The following is a 20,551-nucleotide window of genomic DNA, read 5'->3' as shown; positions in this document are numbered from 1 at the left end:
TGCTGCTGCTGCTGCTGCTGCTACTGCTACTGTTGTTGATGATGACTATGCCCCATCTTTTTCCTTGACAGGGACTCAAGGCTGCTTACAAATAAAATAAAATAAAATAGAAACACAGCTAGAATAATAGGGGGGAAACAATCACTTGTTACCTTCCACAGATTGCAAACAGTTGGTGTGACATCTCTGACTGGGTGTAAAATGAAAGCCATCCACAAGATTATTTGAGAAAGAACAAGAGATTGTAAAGTTCTCAACATTGTGTTTTTTTTTTAAGAGCACTGCTTTTCCACATATCTCTGTAGTGAATGAAACTCCTTAGTGATTCATCTTCCCTCCTGATATGTTTCCCTGTACTTTCCCCCAAGTCACCTCACAACTCTCCCAGTGTTGGGTGAAACATCTTTCAGCATTCAATATGAAATGAGAAAGGAAATTTAAAAACAGGGGGTCCACAGTACTTAGCAAACTTGGAACCATTGGGCTAGATGATTTATTTATTTAGCAGAAAACTACTGACCTGTTATACAGTAGTAATGTCCAAAAACAAGAAGTATTGGATGCAAAAGAAAAATGTTCAACATTTGTTGTTGGCTGCTTTGAATGTCTAACATAGACACTATGGGCTGTATCCAGAGTTCTTTGCGTGCCAGTTGCAATGACTTTTGCGCTAGCAGACAGGTGAGTTTTAATGTTGCTTAGCAGAGGAATCCATTGCAACTGTTGTGCTAGCAGAAACCTGTTTGCTCAGCAGATCAAAGTTACCAGCAACCAACTTAAGTGCTCTCTTGCGCAACAGTGTTCCAGCTGATGCAAAACGTTTTTGCCAGCAGAACAAATATACTTTAGCTTAGCACTGCATTGGATATAGGCCTTTGTGGCAATAAAAATATTTTGCACCAGGAAGAAATATGTCTTCTAATGTCTTAGTTTTGCTTCCCTGCTTAAAATTTATTACTTGATTTTCATCACAAAAAATAATAAGCCTATTTGGTTTTCAAAATATAATTACCAACTTTCAAGCTTCTGTAGTACAGTATATAACATGCATTCTTCATTTTATTTCAACACTGAAAGAGAATTTGATGCAAATGTGTCACTGGCACAGCAGAGTGACTTTGTTATGTGTATAGCTTGTCTAATAAGAAAATGTTATGCAGAAAGCATTTAATAATCACACTCATGTATTAACTGGAAAAATGCTAATGCTTCTACTTAACATCCATTTATATGTTTTGTGCAGATAAACACAAAGACTGTTCTGGTGTAACTTTACATCTGACTAATCAAAAGTAAGTATATTTCCAACATCTTTCATGTCAGTTCCCCGCCCCCCTAAAATCTTCTTTTGAAGAGATCAATGTGAACTTTGTCAGAAAATTTATGAGAAGAACAAAACCTTATGTTGACCCTGGTGTATGCTGAAGCATATTGTTTAGGGGTTTGAGTGTGTGTGTGTGTGTGTGTGTGTGTGTGTGTGTGTGTGCGCGCTTAAAGAGACTAATTAACATAATCACATATACTTCAGAATATATTCGATTCTTAAAATTGAGAAAAGGCAAGTTGGACTAAGTGAGATAAACAACTAGTTGACTTTCATGTCTTGGTAAATCAAATGTTTCATATATAATGTGTAGCTGCCCAGAATATTTCCAGAAAGTTTTGTATATCACTCCTTTTTTCCTCTTCATATTTGATTTTTAAATGTTTGGATCTATTCATCTCTGTTTTTCCCTTGACAAACCCAACTTCATACTGGTGTTGTTTATTTCATTCCTCAGATCCCAATTTCTTTGAAGTTGAAAGTTAGCTTGCTTCCCTTTCCTTCCCCCCACTAAATTTCACATCATATGAACCTTTTATGTGCTCATCTCATCTCCTTTGCCCAACTGATTACTTCAACTACTCAAAGGATCACTCTGACCTGAATCATGCATTCAACCAAGGGTGGAACTGCAATAGCTTTGGTGAAGAATCAGCTGAAACCTTTCCCTCTGGTATGCACTGAGCCCTCTCACTAGTGCCTTTTTGAGATCTTTCTCCACCCCCCCCCCCAGAAAAATCTGTGAAGCAGCCCTCCACATACCTGTAGATGGGTACTGAGAAAGAAGCTTGGAGCTAAAACAGATTATAAATGTGTGGTCATATTTAAGATCTTTTTAAAAAGATAAGCTTTTCAATTGTTGGGGATGTGCCCAATCAGCATCAAAAATGTTGCATCTCACCCTTTCAAAGTTTTGGAGATCCACATTTTGCACGCTAAAGGAGAAACAGGAGTGACTATGTCTGTTTTTCTGTGCAACATCTCTTAGTGCAGAGGTTTTCAACCTTTTTGAGTCTACAGCTCCGTTGACCAACTACATTTTTTCTGTGGCTCCCCTGTGGGGTCAGAAGCCTAGTTATGCCACCGCTTGCCTGCAGAGCCAGCAGCCCCTTTTTGAACACCCTCCCTTGTGGAGTATTCCCTCAGTCTCCTTTCCTCACCCCTCCCCGTGGGAGTCCTCCAGGCAGCAGCTGCCGCCACCCCTAGTCTCTGTGCCGCCACCCTGACCTTCCTGGACTCCTACTTGTCCATCCACTCCCAACAGGCTGGTGGGCTGGCTGGCTGGCTGGGCTCCCTCACTTTCTTGCTTACTCCAAGGCCACCACAGCTCCTGGCAACCAGCACCTGCTGGCCAGCCCCAGAGACACCATTCACCTAGGGAGCTTGTAGCCAGGGCTGCTGCAACAAACAGCCACAGAAGTCTTTGGGGGGCAGAGATGTGAGAGGGCATCAGAGGAGGGAGGGATGGAAAGAGGGACAGAGGCCAGTGTTGCCCACAGCGTCCTTAACTATCATTCAAGGCACCCCAGGATGCCATGGCACACTGTATGAAAACCACTGTCTCACTGTAACATTTCTTTTATTTAACATAATTTATATTATGCATGATTGTAAGAAAAGCTCTATATAAGTCTCCATACAATGGATAAATATTTAGTATTCTACTAATCTGCATGGTGGGACGCAGGTGGCGCTGTGGGTTAAAGCCTCAGCGCCTAGGGCTTGCCGATCGAAAGGTCGGCGGTTCGAATCCCTGCGGCGGGGTGCGCTCCCGCTGCTCGGTCCCAGCGCCTGCCAACCTAGCAGTTCGAAAGCACCTCCGGGTGCAAGTAGATAAATAGGGACCGCTTACCAGCGGGAAGGTAAACGGCGTTTCCGTGTGCGGCTCTGGCTCTGGCTCTGGCTCTGGCCAGAGCAGCGATGTCACGCTGGCCACGTGACCCGGAAGTGTCTCCGGACAGCGCTGGCCCCTGGCCTCTTAAGTGAGATGGGCGCACAACCCCAGAGTCTGTCAAGACTGGCCCGTACGGGCAGGGGTACCTTTACCTTTAATCTGCATGGTGTGTGTGTGTGTGTGTGTGTGTGTGTGTATTTGAATTCGAAAAGTGCTGTTTCAGTTCAGCTATTTTATTTTAGAAGGAGCCATATAATAAGTGATTCAATGTATTTGATTTGAATTTCTCTCTCCTTCCCACCCCACTTTCTTTTTTTAAGGCAGCCTATGATTGCTGGCATGTATCTTATGATGTCCATGGATACTGTTATACCACCAGGGGAGAAAGGTGATTACAACAACTCCCTCCTCCCACTAATATGTGCAACACTTTCACTGTAGGATATAATTTCCTAGGAAATGTGTTATAAAACCTTTGATTAATACTGGAAGTAGTAATGTAACTTATATATCCATTTCAATATGTAGCATATTATAAACATATTTTATTATTAGACACACCAGCAGTACAATTTAGAAAAACAGATATCAATTCATTTAGACTAATAAATTTTGAAAGCATTTCTTTTGATTTTTATTAAGCACAAACTCCTTTTAAACCAGTAGTAAGTCTACTTTTTCCAAAGTTTGAAATGAAGTGTGTATAGAGGAACTGCATGTTTCAATATTTAGATAAATATATATTTCTGTTTTTGTTTCTGAATTTAATGTGTCCTGGAATGTATATTGCTGATGGAAGTTTTTGCTTGAATACTTTTTGTATGTGTTGTTTGTGCATGTGATAAAGCTGTTCCAAGATGGCGTAACATGCATCTTTAATTATTACTGAAACATGATCAGCATTTTAATATAGCAAATGAATAACAGCTTGGAACATCTTTTTTTCAACTACTCTTAGATTAGTATCCAAATTCCACTTATACTTGGGAATTTGAAAATTATGCTTTATTGTTTATGTGGATGGGCCTTGGGTAGCATTCTCTCTCTTCCCCCTGCCCCACACCCTTGTAGGTATGAGTAGGAGACTGGAAGCTTTGCTTCTTTTAATGGACCACAGTTCAATGTTATATCTGAACCCAAAACTCTGCTTAGTCTTTGCTGTGTTTTATTATTGAAATGAGCTGGTTCGTAAACCAAGTAATAAAATAAGTTTAAGACTACGCCTTTCTGAATTCTACTGTTAGCTAAAACTAGAAGTGAAAGCTTCTGATTTCATCATGGACACACCTAAGGGGAAGAGAGGTGAACACAAGCCTCAAGTTCATTCATGTAATGTAGCCATTGTGGTCTTTCATGATCCCAGTGTTAGACCGTTAACTAATTAAGAAGTTTCTCATAAAATTGTTGGGGAACACTTGTTTGGTGTTTTCTTATTTGTTTGAAATGATCTGTTGTGCCCCACTCAGATTTCCCTGTATACTCCAGTACACATGGGAATCTGCCACATGTTTCGTATATAAGGAAACGGCTGTACCATGTATGTAATTGATGCACGCACAACATTCTTAAGAGCAATGTGTCAGTGAAAGATATGCCCATACTAATTTTTAGATGAATGAGTAGAGTCAGTAATTTCGCACACTACATTTCACATAGATGTACTTCTAATTAGATGGTTTGAGTTTTTAATTGCAACAATAGTTCCAACTAGCTGCTTCAACTTCAGTATGTGCATGCCCTTTCCCCTGATTTCCTTATTTATCTCTTATGACAGCGGTTAATGCAGATATTGCTTGCAGTTATAAAATGTATCCAATGCACGTGTTTGCCTACAGAGTACACACACATCATTTAGGTAAGCCTTTTCATTTATTGATGATTGTCTTTTCAATCTGGTTTTGCTGTAATCCATATTAACTCATAATGTCTGAATTGAATTATATAGTGTCAAAACTTGTCAATCAATTTAAATCTGAAGAACAATAGAAAAGCCTGGTATAAGCATGTTTTATACATCCAGTTCCAAGCTTATACAACACATAAAGTGGCTAAGGCAAGGTTGGGAAATGTGGCTGTTGAAATGTGTTGTTGCTCTCCAACTGGCATCCAGTCTGTATGCCCAGTGGTCCGGAATGATGAGAGCTGTAGTTCAACAAAAACTGAAAGGTTGTAAATTCCCCATCCCTGGCCTAAAGGCATGTGATTTAAAGGTGATTGGGGGTGGGGGTTGGAGGGGAGGGGGGATAAACTGAGAATTTGGGGCAGAGGAAAACAGCACACTCAAAACAGTTTTTAAGAAACTAATGTCAGCTCACAGCTAGCCATTAAGAATAGTATCAACTGTTTTTGCAAGATTTTGCGCTTCTTTGAGAGAATTGAGTCGGACAGTTGTTGAGCACCTTCTTAAAAACAGTTATAAAGTGAGGCTCATAGAATCATAGAATCATAGAGTTGGAAGAGACACAAGGGCCATCGAGTCCAACCCCCTGCCAAGCAGGAAACACCATCAGAGCACTCCTGACATATGGTTGTCAAGCCTCTGCTTAAAGACCTCCAAAGAAGGAGACTCCACCACACTAAATTTAATCCTTGTCATTCATTCATACACACACACACACACACACACACACACACACACACACCCCTACCTTCATGATGTCCATTTATATATAGACAAAAACAATTTTTTCCAAAGGAAGGAGCATTGTTAACACACATTATGAATAAATGTGTGTCACACCACATCACATGATGTCAGCTATGTTTTCAGCAGTTTGAAAGCTGGGCGTGCTTTGGGGGAAAATGGTTTGGCAGGCTGAACTAAACCCCTTGGTAGAGTTGCCCATGTCTGACATGTGTTTGGGTGATAAATAACAGACAGCACTCAAGCGTCTTAAAGTTTTTAATTGTTTAAAAACACAACCAGCAAACCAACTTTTTATACAATCTTTGAATTTATTTTATGAAATGAAAGTAGCATAACTGTAACAATCTGGAAAAAAATAATTATCTTGCTAAACATATGATACTTATACTCTTATAATTTTATATTTCAGGAAAAGTAGTAAGTGGATACAGAGTTAGAGATGGTCAGTGGACGCTGATTGGCAGGCAGAGTCCTCAGTTGCCACAGGTATGTTGGGCTGATGTTTGGGTGGCTAGGGTTAATATGGAGAAGCTGGAAGGTCTAAATCCCTTTCTTTGTGTTTCTGATACTATGTACTTGAAATTTAAATGGATACCTTGAATTTGCAGGTTAAGCTTGGAAAGACTGAAATTTCACATGTTACATGAATTACTTGGAGTTGAGGAAGCTTTAAGATTTTTTAAATGGACAAAAGCTGTACTTGTGTGGGGCCAGTTCAGCAATCGGTAGCCCATCTAGTTATTGGCCAGAGTCTGGCAGCTGGACTGAGTAGTCAGAACATATCTTTTTGTTTATAATTTTTAGACTGCTTAATATAATCACAATCCAAAATGCGGTTTATGTAAAAAAAGAATAAAAAGAAAGCAACAAAATAGAGATGCATATGATTTACTGCAACAACTTAAGCATTGCAAAACACTCTGCGGCAAAATAAAACTTGTGACCTATTGAAAGTCATAGAATTGAAGAGTTGGAAGGTTATCCAGCTAACCCAACTCCTGCAATGCAGGAATATTTCACCCAACATGGGGCTTGAGCCCACAGCCATGAGATTAACTATACAAGGCATTCAAGTATTTTTATCCAAAAAAGGTGTAGAGGTTATAATTATTAGATTTGTCATCAGATTCCTCTAATACAGGATTATGTTACTTGTAGGTCGAGTTGTTGCAATCAATCATATGCATCTCTAGTGAACGAGATCATGGTTTGCTGTATTGTTTTGGTGCAAACGTATGTCAGATCAGCTACTAAAATTAGCGTGACATGACCATTTTTCATGCTTGCAGTATCCCTTTTCCTTTTGCAATATAGAAAGGAATGTGATGAGAGACCCAAGATTATTCTTAAAATGAAAGCCCATTGTTGAAGGCAGAGAAACTTCAGTCAGTTGCCACAGAATCCAACCCTGACAATAACATTACAGTGTTTCTGTTTATCATAATTTTAATAGTTTGTCATATTGTTATCAAATGCAGATGCGATGAGATGATTTCTTAATCTAGGTTTCTCTTGCAAGATGCCTGGATGCCTGCATGAGTTTCACCCTTGCTTGAAAGAAGAACAGTCTCACCTCTCTGAGCTGCTGTGTGTCTCATAAGGAAGATTTGTGTTTTAAATGTGTTGCATGCTAGGCATTGTAGAACTCTCCTGCATTGTAAAACAATAACCAGTGGCTATTTATCTTGCCAGTAAGTCAGGCTTATGAAGTTCAGCAGACTCCATAGCAACCAAGATGACCACTATGATTCATCGTGTCATCAAATGAAAATCAGTGAATCAGATGAAAATCAGTGGAAATATAGAGAGTGCATCTCTAGGCAAGCTCAAAATACAAAATGGCATCTCTCATTGCTGGAAAGAGCACTGGATATTTTACCCGATTGTAAATGCTTAATGTAGCCACCTTGATTTCATGGCTGCAGTCTGCAGTGAAGTGTGCATATTTTCAGGGGGGTGCACTTTACTATCATTTTTTAATTTCCTATTTGAAGATGTTCTCTCAGAACCCTCCAACTGAACCCTTATTTTAAAAGTAGCATTGCTTAATGAAGCATTTATAAAGGGACATCAAGAAAAATAATTGTGTGTACACAGGAACTCTTGAAAGATCTCTTGAGACACTTAAGTAAGTAAAATTAAATGAGTAAACTGAGTGGTTAAACTGTGACCTCAAGATGTTGTTTGATGATGATGATGATGATGATGATGAAAGTGACACCTCCCTTCATCCCTGACCATTGGCAATGCTGGCTGGGGCTGCTGGGAACCTGAGGTTAGCCACACCTGAAGCAAGCAAGCAAACAGCACACATGCAGCCATGATTCCCAAAAAGATGAATGAGAGGAAACACACTTACTGCTAATCTGAAATACTTGACCTATTTTGTTTTCTTTCTCAGGCATTCTATCCTGTAGAAAACCCTGTTGAAATTAAGTACGGAGATACTCTAGCAGCAAGATGCCTGTTTACTGGGGAAGGCAGATCTTCAAAAACATTCATAGGGTATGTGTGTCTATACTTTAAAGATCTCAGTGTTTTTTTAGTGGCACTCCAGAATGACCTGCGGAGTATATTGTGTTAGTGTGTTCTTCTTATTATAAACTGGAAAGAGAAGGTTGCTCTCTTCCATTTCTAAGGAAAATGGCATGTAATATAATAAAAAGTCCATAAATATCCATAAAGCATAATTTAAAGCATCAATAAAATATCAGTAGATAGTAGCTGGTTAAAAAGAGAAAACTGTATTGTGAAGTCATGCCTAAACAGTACAGTTTTCAGAACACAGCTGAAAGAAGGCAGAGACTGTTCCTGCCAAACCTCTGCTGTCAGGGAATTCCATAGGGCAGGGCCTGCCACACCAAGGGCTTGGTCCCTAGTAAAGGGCAACCAAACATCAGGGGTGACGGGAACCACCAGAAGTGATCCATGAGAGAATCTCAGCGATCAAGGTGGAGCAGATGGCTTTTTAAGGTACTTTGGACCCAAGCCGTGTAAGGCTTTGTGAGTTAAGCCCAGCAGCAAATTGGCAAGTGGTGGAGAGCATTCTGTTAGAAAGACAGCCAGACTGCTGCAGGCAACTAAGCTGCTGCTTGATATCCCCCATTTTTTTTTAAGAGAGAAACCCCTCAGCCACACCTTGTATTTAAAAGACAACCCCTTGGAAACATTATTTCCCCCTTCCCCACATTTCATGTTCCCTTATGGTTTCATGTCTCCTCAAGATTGACTTGATATCCAGGGGCGTTTTCACCCACCCTTACAAAATGCTGAAAAAGCGCTACACTCCTTCCTGAAGTGTAAAACTAGTGTCATAAGAATCATAGAGTTGGAAGGAACCACAATGGTCATCTAATCCAATTCCCTGCAATGCAGGAGTATGCATCTCTCCCATACAGGAATCAAACCTTGGTGTCATCAACACCACGGCCTTATTCATGTCTAAATTGTCTGCTTCATTTTCTGGGTATTCCTGTAGATACAGAGTAAGGAGCTTTCCCTCCCTCCCAGCCCGGGGGGCTGTATTTTCTTCAGGGTCATCCTTCTGTGGGCCAAGGCAAAAAGTGGGTGGAGCAGTCGATGTGACTTTTCCAATCTCATACAATAATCTCCATTCCAGCTATGTAAAAATTGGAGCTTTCTGCATATGCACATCTCGTTCAAGTAAACATTCCAGCTGTGCAAAATCACTCAAAGAGGTCATGGAGCAGGGCCTGGAGAGAGTCATAAGGGCCAGATAGAGAGATGTGGAGGGCCACATCCAGTTCATGGCCCTAAGAGAGCCAGTGTCGACTTGTAATCTGATGAACTGGGTTCGCATCCCTGCTCCTCCACATGCAGCTGCTGGGTGACCTTGGGCTAGTCACGCTTCTTTGAAGTCTCTCAGCCCCACTCACCTCACAGAGTGTTTGTTGTGGGGGAGGAAGGGAAAGGAGAATGTTAGCCCCGTTGAGACTCCTTTGGGTAGTGATAAAGCGGGATATCAAATCCAAACTCTTCTTCTCTTATTCTTCTAAGGTTCCCCCACCCCTGCTAGATTAAACAAGCCATTGTGACCCATTCCTTTCTCACCCAAAGAAAAGGAATTAAATGCTTCTCGGAGGCAGGGGAAAGACTTGTTGCTCCACTAATTCCTGTCATCTTACTAACAACAAAAACAAACTAAACAGATTAATCTTCCAGAGGTGTGCTATGTCAAAAACCTTGACAGTGTTTTGATACTATTGAGATATGTAGATGGGTTAGATCACTCCTCTATTGCACTTGAGTGCTTTGCTTATATACTAAAGAGGTGGGTATCTAAATCACGTGTTGACGGGTTACACTCAATAAAAGAAAAAGAAGCTTTAAGCAATTTTTTTCAAGCAGCTTTCTGTGGTGGGCAAGAGATTCCACATTTTCAAAGGCTGAAATATCCATTCACATTTGGGAAGGTCTGGTCTCTTTCATTCCCTCCCCCCCCCCCCCGGCAACAAACTGATGCCGTTATTGTTGCCATGGTGAATAAATGAATGCTGCATGATGCCATGAAGAAAAGTCATCATTGACGTCTTTGCTGCTTCCACCTAGTCCACCCCCACACCGGCTTGATGGTGAAAGCTAATTAAAAGAGCGGGAGACACCTTATTGCAGGCCACTTGCTGTTTTTTGAGTCTGTCTGTCAGGAGCCTGGCACTGCCCAGTGAATTGATAAGAACTGCTGGAGGATATTGCAATTGTCTCTCAAAATAGAACATATCGACATACCAAATGTTAGAGAACTTTATTGTATTACCTAGATTTTAAATAGGTTACTACTATCGCTTTCAAGTCTATAGATAACTCTTACTTGTTAGGTTTCTGCCTAAAGTAAGTCCGCCCTGACGCTTTTCTGAAAAGCAGCATTTAAGTTATGTCAGTTTGTATGTGTGTGTGTATCTTTTTGTTTTGTATTCTGGGGTCTGCAGCATCTTTTAATCTAAATGGAAGATGCTGCACTTAGTGTCCCATGACATAATGAAGCTAAATTTTTAACTTGGATGTATACTCTGTGGCCTGGCAGGCAGGGAAGAGGGGGGCAATGAGGAGCATTAAATAGAAGAGTCCTAAATTAAAACGCTAAATTATTGATGACTTGTAAATGGAATACATCATCTGGGCAGAGGGTGTGTGTGTGTTTTTGTGTTCGGAATCTTCAGGAAGGAAAGAAATACTTTATTCTGCTGTGTTCCCTGTTAGTGATTCTCTTGCATGCAGTCCACCAAGCACTGCGGGAGTTCATGAAATGCGCTCACAAAAAAAGCCATTGAAGTCAATAAGGTTTTGCAGCAGTGCAGGGGTGGGGGCTTGGGGGTCTGTGTTCACACCTGAGGAGCTGGGAGGTAAACTAGGGAGCTAATAAACCAGCTCATTGCAGGTTCAACATTCTAACTGTTCTTAATTTCTAGCATGGTTGATGAAAACTATGCAGACTGGTGTATATAAATGCTAAGCAATCAGCTGGAGATAATGGCCTTTATGTCAGAGGTCTTAATGCATTTTTTATGTGAAATGTTTAAAGTGTACTGTGGTCTAACCTTTTATCATTTGGGCAGTGGCGGTGGTAATTTTCTGTCTCTCCCATGCGATTTAATACCAGCCTCTACAAGTGTGTTTCATCTTGTGGCTGAAACTACTCGTATGTCTTTCTCCGTTGTATTTTGCTATAGGGGCACAGCTAGTGATGAAATGTGCAATTTCTACATTATGTATTACATGGAAGCCAAACATGCAGTCTCATACAAGACTTGTACAAGGAACATAGACCCAGAGATGTTCAAAAACATACCACAGGAGGCAAACATTCCCATTCCAGTCAAGCCTGATATGACCATGGTCCATGGGCATCATGAAGGTATGTTTTTTGTTTTTTAAAATTAATTGATAATATTAATTGAGAAAGAATGGTACGGTTGAGCGAAAGGGTACTTGCATGGAAACTGACCAAACAAATAGACATAGATTTAAGTATTGCATTCTTGAGAGCCGGATTGGTGAATCTTGTTCAGCCCGAGGGTCACACCCCCTTCTAGGCCATCTTCCAAGGTGAGTGGAGCCTGAGGCCAGAGTGGGTGGAGCAACAGATGCAATTTTTACCTTTGTATAATAGACTAGTTTCTATCCACACACCTCTCTATCCATCCAAACAAGGTGTGAAGCTGACAAGTTAAGGGGTGTGGCCTGGAAAAAATCTCCTAAGGGGGCTGTTTCCTAAGTGGACCTTGATCCCAGCACACATGCCCTGCTTTGCGTTACATTGAATTCCACCCATAGTCCCTTGAGGCATATGCTACCAAAGCAATTTCCATGCTCCTTCTGGGGAACTTTCTCTTAATTTTTTAAGACTAAACTAAACTATGTTTTATTGAAACAGGCCGGTATCAGAAACCATAGCTTGAGCTTGGCTTGTTGCAATAAACTATGATTTAAACTAAACCTGGTGGCCCAGTTCATATAAAGCTGTGGTTCATTTATCCAGGAAATGGATGCTTCCAATGTCCTCCTTGCAGTCATGTCAGAGGGTCAGGGATCAGAAAATAACTAATATCCTGCTCCAGCCTATTGCTGTAAGGAAGATTTTTGCTTGGTGAATCTGGTCGTCTTGCACTTCGTTCCTTTGGCCAGAATTGGGTGTTAAAAGCAACTGCAAAATTTTCACATTAGTTCCCTCAGTTCACTACTGTTGGCTTGTGTGCTCACAAACTTCCCCCTGTGAATCATAAAATACTAAATGATCAAGCAGCCTATGTGCATGTGTAGACTGAACAGTACATAGGAGCAAACACGGTCTAGGGGCCATGGGGGCTTCAGCCACCCATAAAATATTTGAGGGGGCCGGGGGACCCAAGAGTTGATGGGCACTGCCATGTAAATGGTTTGTGCACACATCATGTGATTGGTTATGTGGAGCAGGGCTTACCTGGGCCCCCACAATATTTTATTCAATTTGGAACTGCTGGAGCAGTAGACCATGTTAGATGAAGCTGTGCATTTATATCAGAAAATAAATTGTTGGATTGTTCTGACTCCTTGCAATTAATCTGAGTTACAAAAGCCAGCATGTATATGTGCAGGTATCTGAATTCTATTAACTTCTCTTTTAGCTTTTCGATTTCTTTCTTAGATCATTAGATTTCCTCCTTTCTATTTTTCAGAAGCCAAAAGTGGAGATACAGTTTCTGTTATGCAACAGCCAAAAAGAGATGAGGAGGAGGTTTTAGACCAGGGTACGTATAGTACTGGTTTCATAAAATAGATTTCAAAAATGTTTCAAATAGTAGTGATAATTGCATTCTTTGTATTGAGATTTATCAAAATAGTGGTAGCTGTTCAACAACTAGCATTTAAATCATCCCTACCATTGCATTGCTGCTCCTTGCATAATCATTCAAGAGGAAATAGTCAATTACTGGTCCCTAACCTTGCAGGTAAACTCATTAGTACAGTTTAATCTCATTTGATTTTCTTGTTCACAGATAAATTTGCTTAATACAATTGTCATTTATTTGTGTGCTGTATTGGGCTAGTAGGGTTTAGAAATGCAGATGATTAATTAAATGGTGTATAAATGTCTTCAATAAATAAAGAGTGTTCTTCCTGGAAGAAGAAAAAAAGAGAGGTTTTTAGTTTTAATTCTTGATTATATATGAAAATTATTAAATACTTATTTTGTTGGAGTTTTGTAACATAATGACCATTTTCAGTTTGACCTACTCATGTACAGAAGGAAGCATCTTAATGTGCAAAGAATTATCCCTGTGCTTTAATATTAACATGTAAGGAGATGTGGAATGGATGCTAGTCCTACTTTGTTGCATTTTAATACTGTATATATACAAAATGTGTGTAACTGTATGCATACAGGCCTACAAACACTTTATTATGTCTCACAAGCCCAATGGGATGTTCTTATGGCTGAATCTTTCAGGATAACATTACCTAAGGTTGTATCCAACAAAGTGATCCTGTTAGCACAAATATTTTTGTTTGACTTTTTAAAGGACTCATTCTAAAGCTGCAGTCTCAAGCCTTCTGTTTTACTGTCTTTGCACATGCACCACTTTGTAAGCCAAATAGTGAAGTTAAATAATTGAAAGAGCCTTGCATCTAAATTAGTAGTCTTACCAGCATTGCTGTTAAGCGGGGTGTATTTAATTCATCCAATTTTTGCAGATAGAGAATGACTGCCCTGAGTCTGATTCCATGGTTGAGCTGCATTTTGAATCGCAACATTTCCACATATCCAAATATGTGGAAGAATTGCTAGGTTTAATCTTGCAATTCAAATATTTAATATTGATTTAAATTTTGCACACCTATTCCTCTGAAGCGACTTCTGTGGATTTGAAGAGGATCTTGCATGACAATTGTCAAGCTTAGCGATCCCTGATTAATCTGGATGGTACTCATTCTGGGTTAACTAGTGAGATATGTAATGATTTAACACGGTGGTTCGGAAGCATTTTTTAATCACTGAAACACTTATTCTGCTTTGCCGATTGTAACTTGTCTTGTAAAAACATCCTCCAAACAGAAGGTGCAGTACAGCTTTGTTTAATAACAAATCTCTACTTGGTGTGTATGTGTGAGCGTGTGTGTGTATATATCTCAAACATGTTTCTATGGAAACAGGTTCTTTAGCTTTTGTTGGTCAAGAAAGAAATCAAACCTGTTTAAGAATGAGTGGGAGTTTCTGTAATTTTAACAGGTTCATTTAAATTCTCATACACCATTTTTTTCTTGCTGACTTTAATTGCAGTAGTTCCAGCTAATACAAGTTTTAATTGCTGAAAGAATTAAAACCAATTCTAGGACTGGTTCTGGGTGGTTAATCATTAAGGTGTGCTTTTAAAGTTATTAATGTCTCTGTGTACCAATACATTTTCCTAAATTATGAGTGAAGTGCTGGATAATGGATTGCTTTTATATTTTGTATTGACAATGAATCTCCTTAGTTTCCAGCTTTTATTTCTTCCTCCTTATTGTCCTGTTGGGCTACATTCTTGTATTCATTCTCCTTCAAAAATTGTGTGAGGTAGGTCATTGATGTTCTTCTCCATGATGGGGGACTGAAATGAATCTTTGTTTATAGTCATAAAAGGAGTGTTGTGACTAAGCTGGGAGTCGGAATGAGGTCTAAACTGTTTTGTGCCATGTGGAGCTTGAAAAATGTATTTGTATTAAACAATATAGCTACTTACATATAACTGAAACACTGGTTCTGGAAGACAAATGGCCTTGGACACAATGGTGATGTGAAGTTGTATTCTTTATGAAAACTGAGAAAACATATCCGAACTTAGTTGGATTAAGTGGGAATTGTAGCATTAGTTTGGGGGCTATGGGTTTCTGAAAGCTTGTGTAACCACCTTATTCTGAAAGAAATACTTAAGAAATGGTTATCTTATTAATACAGTGGTACCTCAGGTTAAGTACTTAATTCGTTCCGGAGGTCCGTACTTAACCTGAAACTGTTCTTAACCTGAAGCACCACTTTAGCTAATGGGGCCTCCTGCTGCCACCGCGCCGCTGGAGCATGATTTCTGTTCTCATCCTGAAGCAAAGTTCTTAACTTGAGGTAATATTTCTGGGTTAGCAGAGTCTGTAACCTGAAGCGTATGTAACCTGAAGCGTATGTAACCTGAAGTACCACTGTATGTTAAACACCCCATTTTCCTCTCCTCACTGTACAGCTTTGGTCTGTTTTTTGCATTACTGAAGTAAAGTTGTCTGCATTTAGTGTACAAGCCTTTGAGCTGCTGTTTTATCACCCAGGAATCTACTTCATCATCCCTGGATGAGACTTCATATTCTATCTTTTCAGTGTAGGAGGAGTGGGTTGTATATGTAGTTCTCGATGAGAAGTTGAGATTGCCACAGTGCCAGAGTGCCTAAGGCTTCAAGCAATGCAGAATCAGCTGTTTTAAAGTGCCCATATGAAAAACAGTGTGATATCTAAATAAATGAAATGTTTTCCTCTTGAGATATTTCTGTTCTGCCATTTGGACGAGTTCAGTGACAGAACTGAGAAAATATAGCAATAATATCAGAAAGGTGTTGAAGGATATAAATAAATGAGAGGGTTGTTTAATTCATCTCATTTGGTATTATTTATCATTTAAATTTATTATCAGTCACAAGCCTTCTTTAGGCAGCAAATAATAACATTTTTTTAAAAAACTCTCTGTGGAAAAGTTATAGATAACAGCAGTTGGCAAACCCACTTCAGTAGCAACATCAAATTCCATTAAAAGCTGGGGGGGGGGGTTTGCTGGGAGAGGCATGTTTCGTTGTTTCCTAAAAATCTGAAATGCAGGAATTTTTTACCCAAAGTGGGGCTCGAACCAATGACTCATGTTCTACTGACTGAGTTATCGCTCAGGTAATGGAAGTTCCTGAGATGAAACATCCTGACCAGAACAACCCTGTCTTTTGCTGCTGCCCATTTCACCATTTGGGCTTCAGACTTGGCCTTCTTCAGTGGAAGCTGCATGTCACCCCTATTAGCTGTAGAGTACAATAGCGGATAGCAGTCGCTCATACTTGGTTTATACCCTAAATGAGTGTAAGCCCTCAATATGCCTTCACAGTAGGGAACTTGGCTCTGTTTGGGGATGGATAGGGGCCATTTAAAATTAATAAATTTTGATGTATTTGAACCAGGGGTTAGACAGATTCGTGAAGGATAAAAGTATCCGTGGCTGCTAGTAATGTGAATGCATGTGCATACTAGTTGCTACAAATCAGGAGTGGCACAGAGTTATTGCACTTACATCCTGTTCATGGGCTTACCATAGGCATCATATTATTGCTCTTTGGGAGACAGGAATAATAATAATAATAATAATAATAATAATAATAATAATAATATATTTATTTATTTATAGGCCACCCATCTGGCTGGGTTTCCCCAGCCACTCTGGGCAGTTCCCAACCCTTTATCTCAGAGTCGTGGCTCTCACTTGCACAAAACAGCTTTGAAATAACAGGAATGTGAGGTAGATTATCATTTTTGCTCGCTTTTGCAATAATGATGCCAGAAGGGAAGTTTGCATACATACCACATGATATGTTGACAGCTGTTTGATTTTCTCCCCCCCCCCCATGCTACACCCTTCATACTTGAGCTTTTTTGGGAGGCAATTTCTCATGGATGTTTGATCGGGTACCCAAGTAGAAGATATAGGCACATCACTTACAAAGGGTGTTTAGGCATACAGGAATTGGATTAATCCCTTGTATGAGGAAAGGTATATGTCATAACTGATTTTAAAATGCAGCTGGGACGATGGCGACGGTGGTTGTGCTGTGGTTTTTTGTAACGGTAGAAAGCATCTGATAAGAGTTGGCCATAAATGCAGTAGTATGTGGTTGAAAGAAAGCAACATTAAGGATGTTTTATCAAGCATGTTAGTGGGGATGGCTTAACACATTATGTTCAGCTCCAATTTGCTTTGTTCATTTCACCAAAATTGGCCCTATTAACTCTGATAATTATTTTCTGACAGGGGATTTCACTGGGGACATTCCCCTTCCAAAGGCTGAAATTGGAAATTTAGCTGGAACCGTTGAGCCAGGACTGTTTATAAACATGACAGACTCTCTTAGGGTCATTTTGAAAAGACTTAATTTCCCCCCTTGCTGAGTTCTTAAAATTGCATTTTCGTGAGAGTCCTGAAGCCTTAGCTTACCATTTACGTTTATTATTGCTTTAATGTGAAACTTTTAAGAAGATTTTATGACATGGTTCCATAAAAGTATTTTTAAAAGAAGTCTAAATAATTGAAATCCTTAACCTTTTAATTCATTATCCTCTCAGTCTAATGGAAATACTTGTGAGCCAGCATATTTGCGGAAGTTAATGGTTGTGTCACCAAGGCGGGGATATTTATTTACGGACTGTTTACAGCCACCAATCCAAAACAGAAAGAAAGAAGCATAAAGTGATAAAGGACTAAGCCATTTCCTCCAGTGAAGAGGTTGAATAGATCATTTGAAGTATTTATATTCCGGGAAAGCATTGTATAACGTTTGGACTAGATACAAAGATTTGTTGGAAAGCAAAACCCCTAGGTGGGTGTCACCAATGGAAGCTAGGGAAGTAAAAAAGCTTAATATGGATTCTAAATGGCCAAAATATCATGAGATTATAGAATACGATGGTGAAAGGGTGAAACTTCAGAGTTATGAGAAACTAAAACCTAAGGTTCGAGATTGGTTGCATTACCATCAGATAAATGAGACGTTTAAACAGGACAGGAAAATAGGATTTCAGAAAGAGAAGTCAAAATTAGAAACAGAATTGTTGGAACCCAATACTAAGAATTTATCAAGAATGTATAACTTGCTGTTAAAATGGAATACACAGGATGAAACGGTGAAATCAGCTATGATTAAATGGGCACAAGATATAGGTCATGATATTATGTTTGCTGACTGGGAACAGCTATGGACCACCGGTATTAAATTTACTGCATGCAATGCTTTAAAAGAAAATATTATGAAAATGATCTACCGGTGGTACATGACCCCAGTCAAGCTAGCAAAAATTTATCATTTGCCTAATAATAAGTGTTGGAAATGTAATGAGACTGAAGGCACTTTCTACCACCTTTGGTGGACCTGCCCAAAGGTTAAAGCTTTCTGGGAAATGATCTATAATGAAATTAAGAAGGTCCTTAAGTGGACTTTTCCTAAGAAACCAGAGGCTTTCCTCTTGGGTATGGTGGGCCAAGTGGTGTTAAGGAAGGATAGGACATTCTTTATGTATGCCACTACAGCAGCAAGAATTCTACTGGCAAAGTATTGGAAGACACAAGAACTACCTACTCTGGAAGAATGGCAAACAAAGGTGATTGACTTTATGGGACTGGCTGAGATGACGGGCAGAATCCGGGACCAGGGGAAAGAGACAGTGGAAGAGGACTGGAAGAATTTCAAAATATATCTTAAAAATAATTGTAAAATTGAGGAATGTTAAGATGTCAGGGGGTAAGAAGTAAAGAATTGCAGCAGTAAACAAAAAAACTTAAGAAATATTTACGAAAAGGAACTAAGACAATGGACTTAAGGGTTGCTAAAGAATTTTAAACAAGGATGCAGGGATAGGGAGGTATGGGGAAGTCAAAGAAAAAAGGCTATGAACCGATGAGTATGAAGTTATATTGTGTTACATTGTTCTTTATCTTATGTGTGGAAAATTAATAAAAATTATTATAAAAAAAAAAATGAAGTATTTATATTCCTCCTGCTAACCGAAGAGCTCAAGGCGATTTAGGTTATCTTTAATATACAACAGAACAGAGAAGAGTTGTTAGGAACAGGCACAGATGTGTACAAGTCCCCCTTCTCAACACTGGATATTCCAGCTGCTGCTGCAGCACTGAGCCACAGCAGATCTTCAAGGAAGCAATTGCTTCCTCACCCAGGATGCTTCTTCTGATGTCTCTTGTTGTTTTGGCTCATGGTGGCTGACACCAGAGGCACCGGAGGAAGCAAATGCAAGTCTCCCTTAGTCCTTAGATAAGCCTTTCCCAACTTGATGCCTTCCTGTTTGTTTTGGACTACAGTTCTCATCAGCCCCAGCCAGCATAGCCAGTGGTCAAGAATGATGGGAGTTGTAGTCCAACACAGCTGAAGGGCACCAGATTGGGAAGGTTGCTTTAGTCAGGCTTCCTCAACCTCAGCCCTCCAGATGTTTTTGGCCTACAACTCCCATGATCCCTAGCTAGCAGGACCAGTGGTCAGGGATGATGGGAATTGTAGTCTCAAAACATCTGGATGGCCGAGGTTGAGGAAGCCTGCTTTAGGTGTTCAAGCTGCCACTTGCCTTCTGAGTCTCTGCTCTACAGGGACTCTATAAGAAGAAATTATCTGGTCTGGAAATGGCTGCCAGAGGAGCCAGATATCAGTCCCTTGCAGGGCAGGTCTCCCTCCCTCAGGCCGCCACTGCCTTGCAGTTTTGGCTCTTGGTGGCAAAATGCAAATTACAATAAGATGTAGCACAACTGAACACATGTCCAGCTGCCGACAATTGCTGGCTCTTAACAAAATTGTTGAGTAGAACAATATGTTCTTGATGGCTTGCGCTGACGCTGGCCGCACATAAAACCTGCAGATGGCGAAGAGCTTGTTGCTGCTGCTTTGTAAGCAAGTGCGTTTACATCAGCAACAAATTGGATCCCGTTCAAATCTACCCAGCTAGTTTTAAGTGATGTGTAATGAGTGAATGAATAACTCCCTTTCCTCCTTTCTTTTGAATTTTCTTCTTTCAGGCTTCTACCAGACCTTGCTTTCTTATTTTATTTATGTGTCATATACTCTAGTGTGCTTCAGCAGTTGTAAGCTGCCCTGCTTTGATAACAGCAATCTTCAGATTGCAAGTAGAAGAGTGTGTGGTGCACATCTGGAGTGTTCTAGTGAAGTATTCTACTGCATATTCTTTAGTTACGATTGTACTCAAATGGAATAAAAGGGCCTAGATCTAGCAAACCTTGAGCTTGCATCACAGTAGGTGCATATTAGCTATTTCCCCCTGAATTCTGGATGCACATTCTGAATATGTTTGATATGCTTATCATTTCTGAAATAGTTGAATTAACAAAGTTGTCGATCTTCTGACTTTTTTAATTAAAAAAACACTTGATATTCATATTCAACACACAGGAAA

At 39.9% G+C, this 20,551-nt stretch overlaps 1 protein-coding gene across 7 annotated transcripts in view; it reads left to right on the top strand.

Moving 5' to 3' along the window:
* Positions 1–20,551, top strand: part of PAM (peptidylglycine alpha-amidating monooxygenase) — a 125,859-nt gene that overhangs the window by 71,303 nt on the left and 34,005 nt on the right. For all 7 annotated transcript variants that reach the window (XM_079995399.1, XM_079995398.1, XM_079995400.1 and 4 more), the window contains exons 8-14: positions 1,244–1,292; positions 3,539–3,606; positions 4,993–5,073; positions 6,275–6,351; positions 8,267–8,370; positions 11,553–11,737; positions 13,038–13,109. In XM_079995399.1, coding sequence (XP_079851525.1) covers positions 1,244–1,292; positions 3,539–3,606; positions 4,993–5,073; positions 6,275–6,351; positions 8,267–8,370; positions 11,553–11,737; positions 13,038–13,109 — 636 coding nt within the window. The remainder of the gene's footprint in view (positions 1–1,243; positions 1,293–3,538; positions 3,607–4,992; positions 5,074–6,274; positions 6,352–8,266; positions 8,371–11,552; positions 11,738–13,037; positions 13,110–20,551) is intronic.

This window comes from Podarcis cretensis (assembly GCF_951804945.1).
Source record: "Podarcis cretensis genome assembly, chromosome: 11".
Classification (NCBI taxonomy): domain Eukaryota; kingdom Metazoa; phylum Chordata; class Lepidosauria; order Squamata; family Lacertidae; genus Podarcis; species Podarcis cretensis.
Note: the sequence above shows the minus strand (reverse complement) of the source record. Positions and strands in the feature narration are given on the sequence as shown.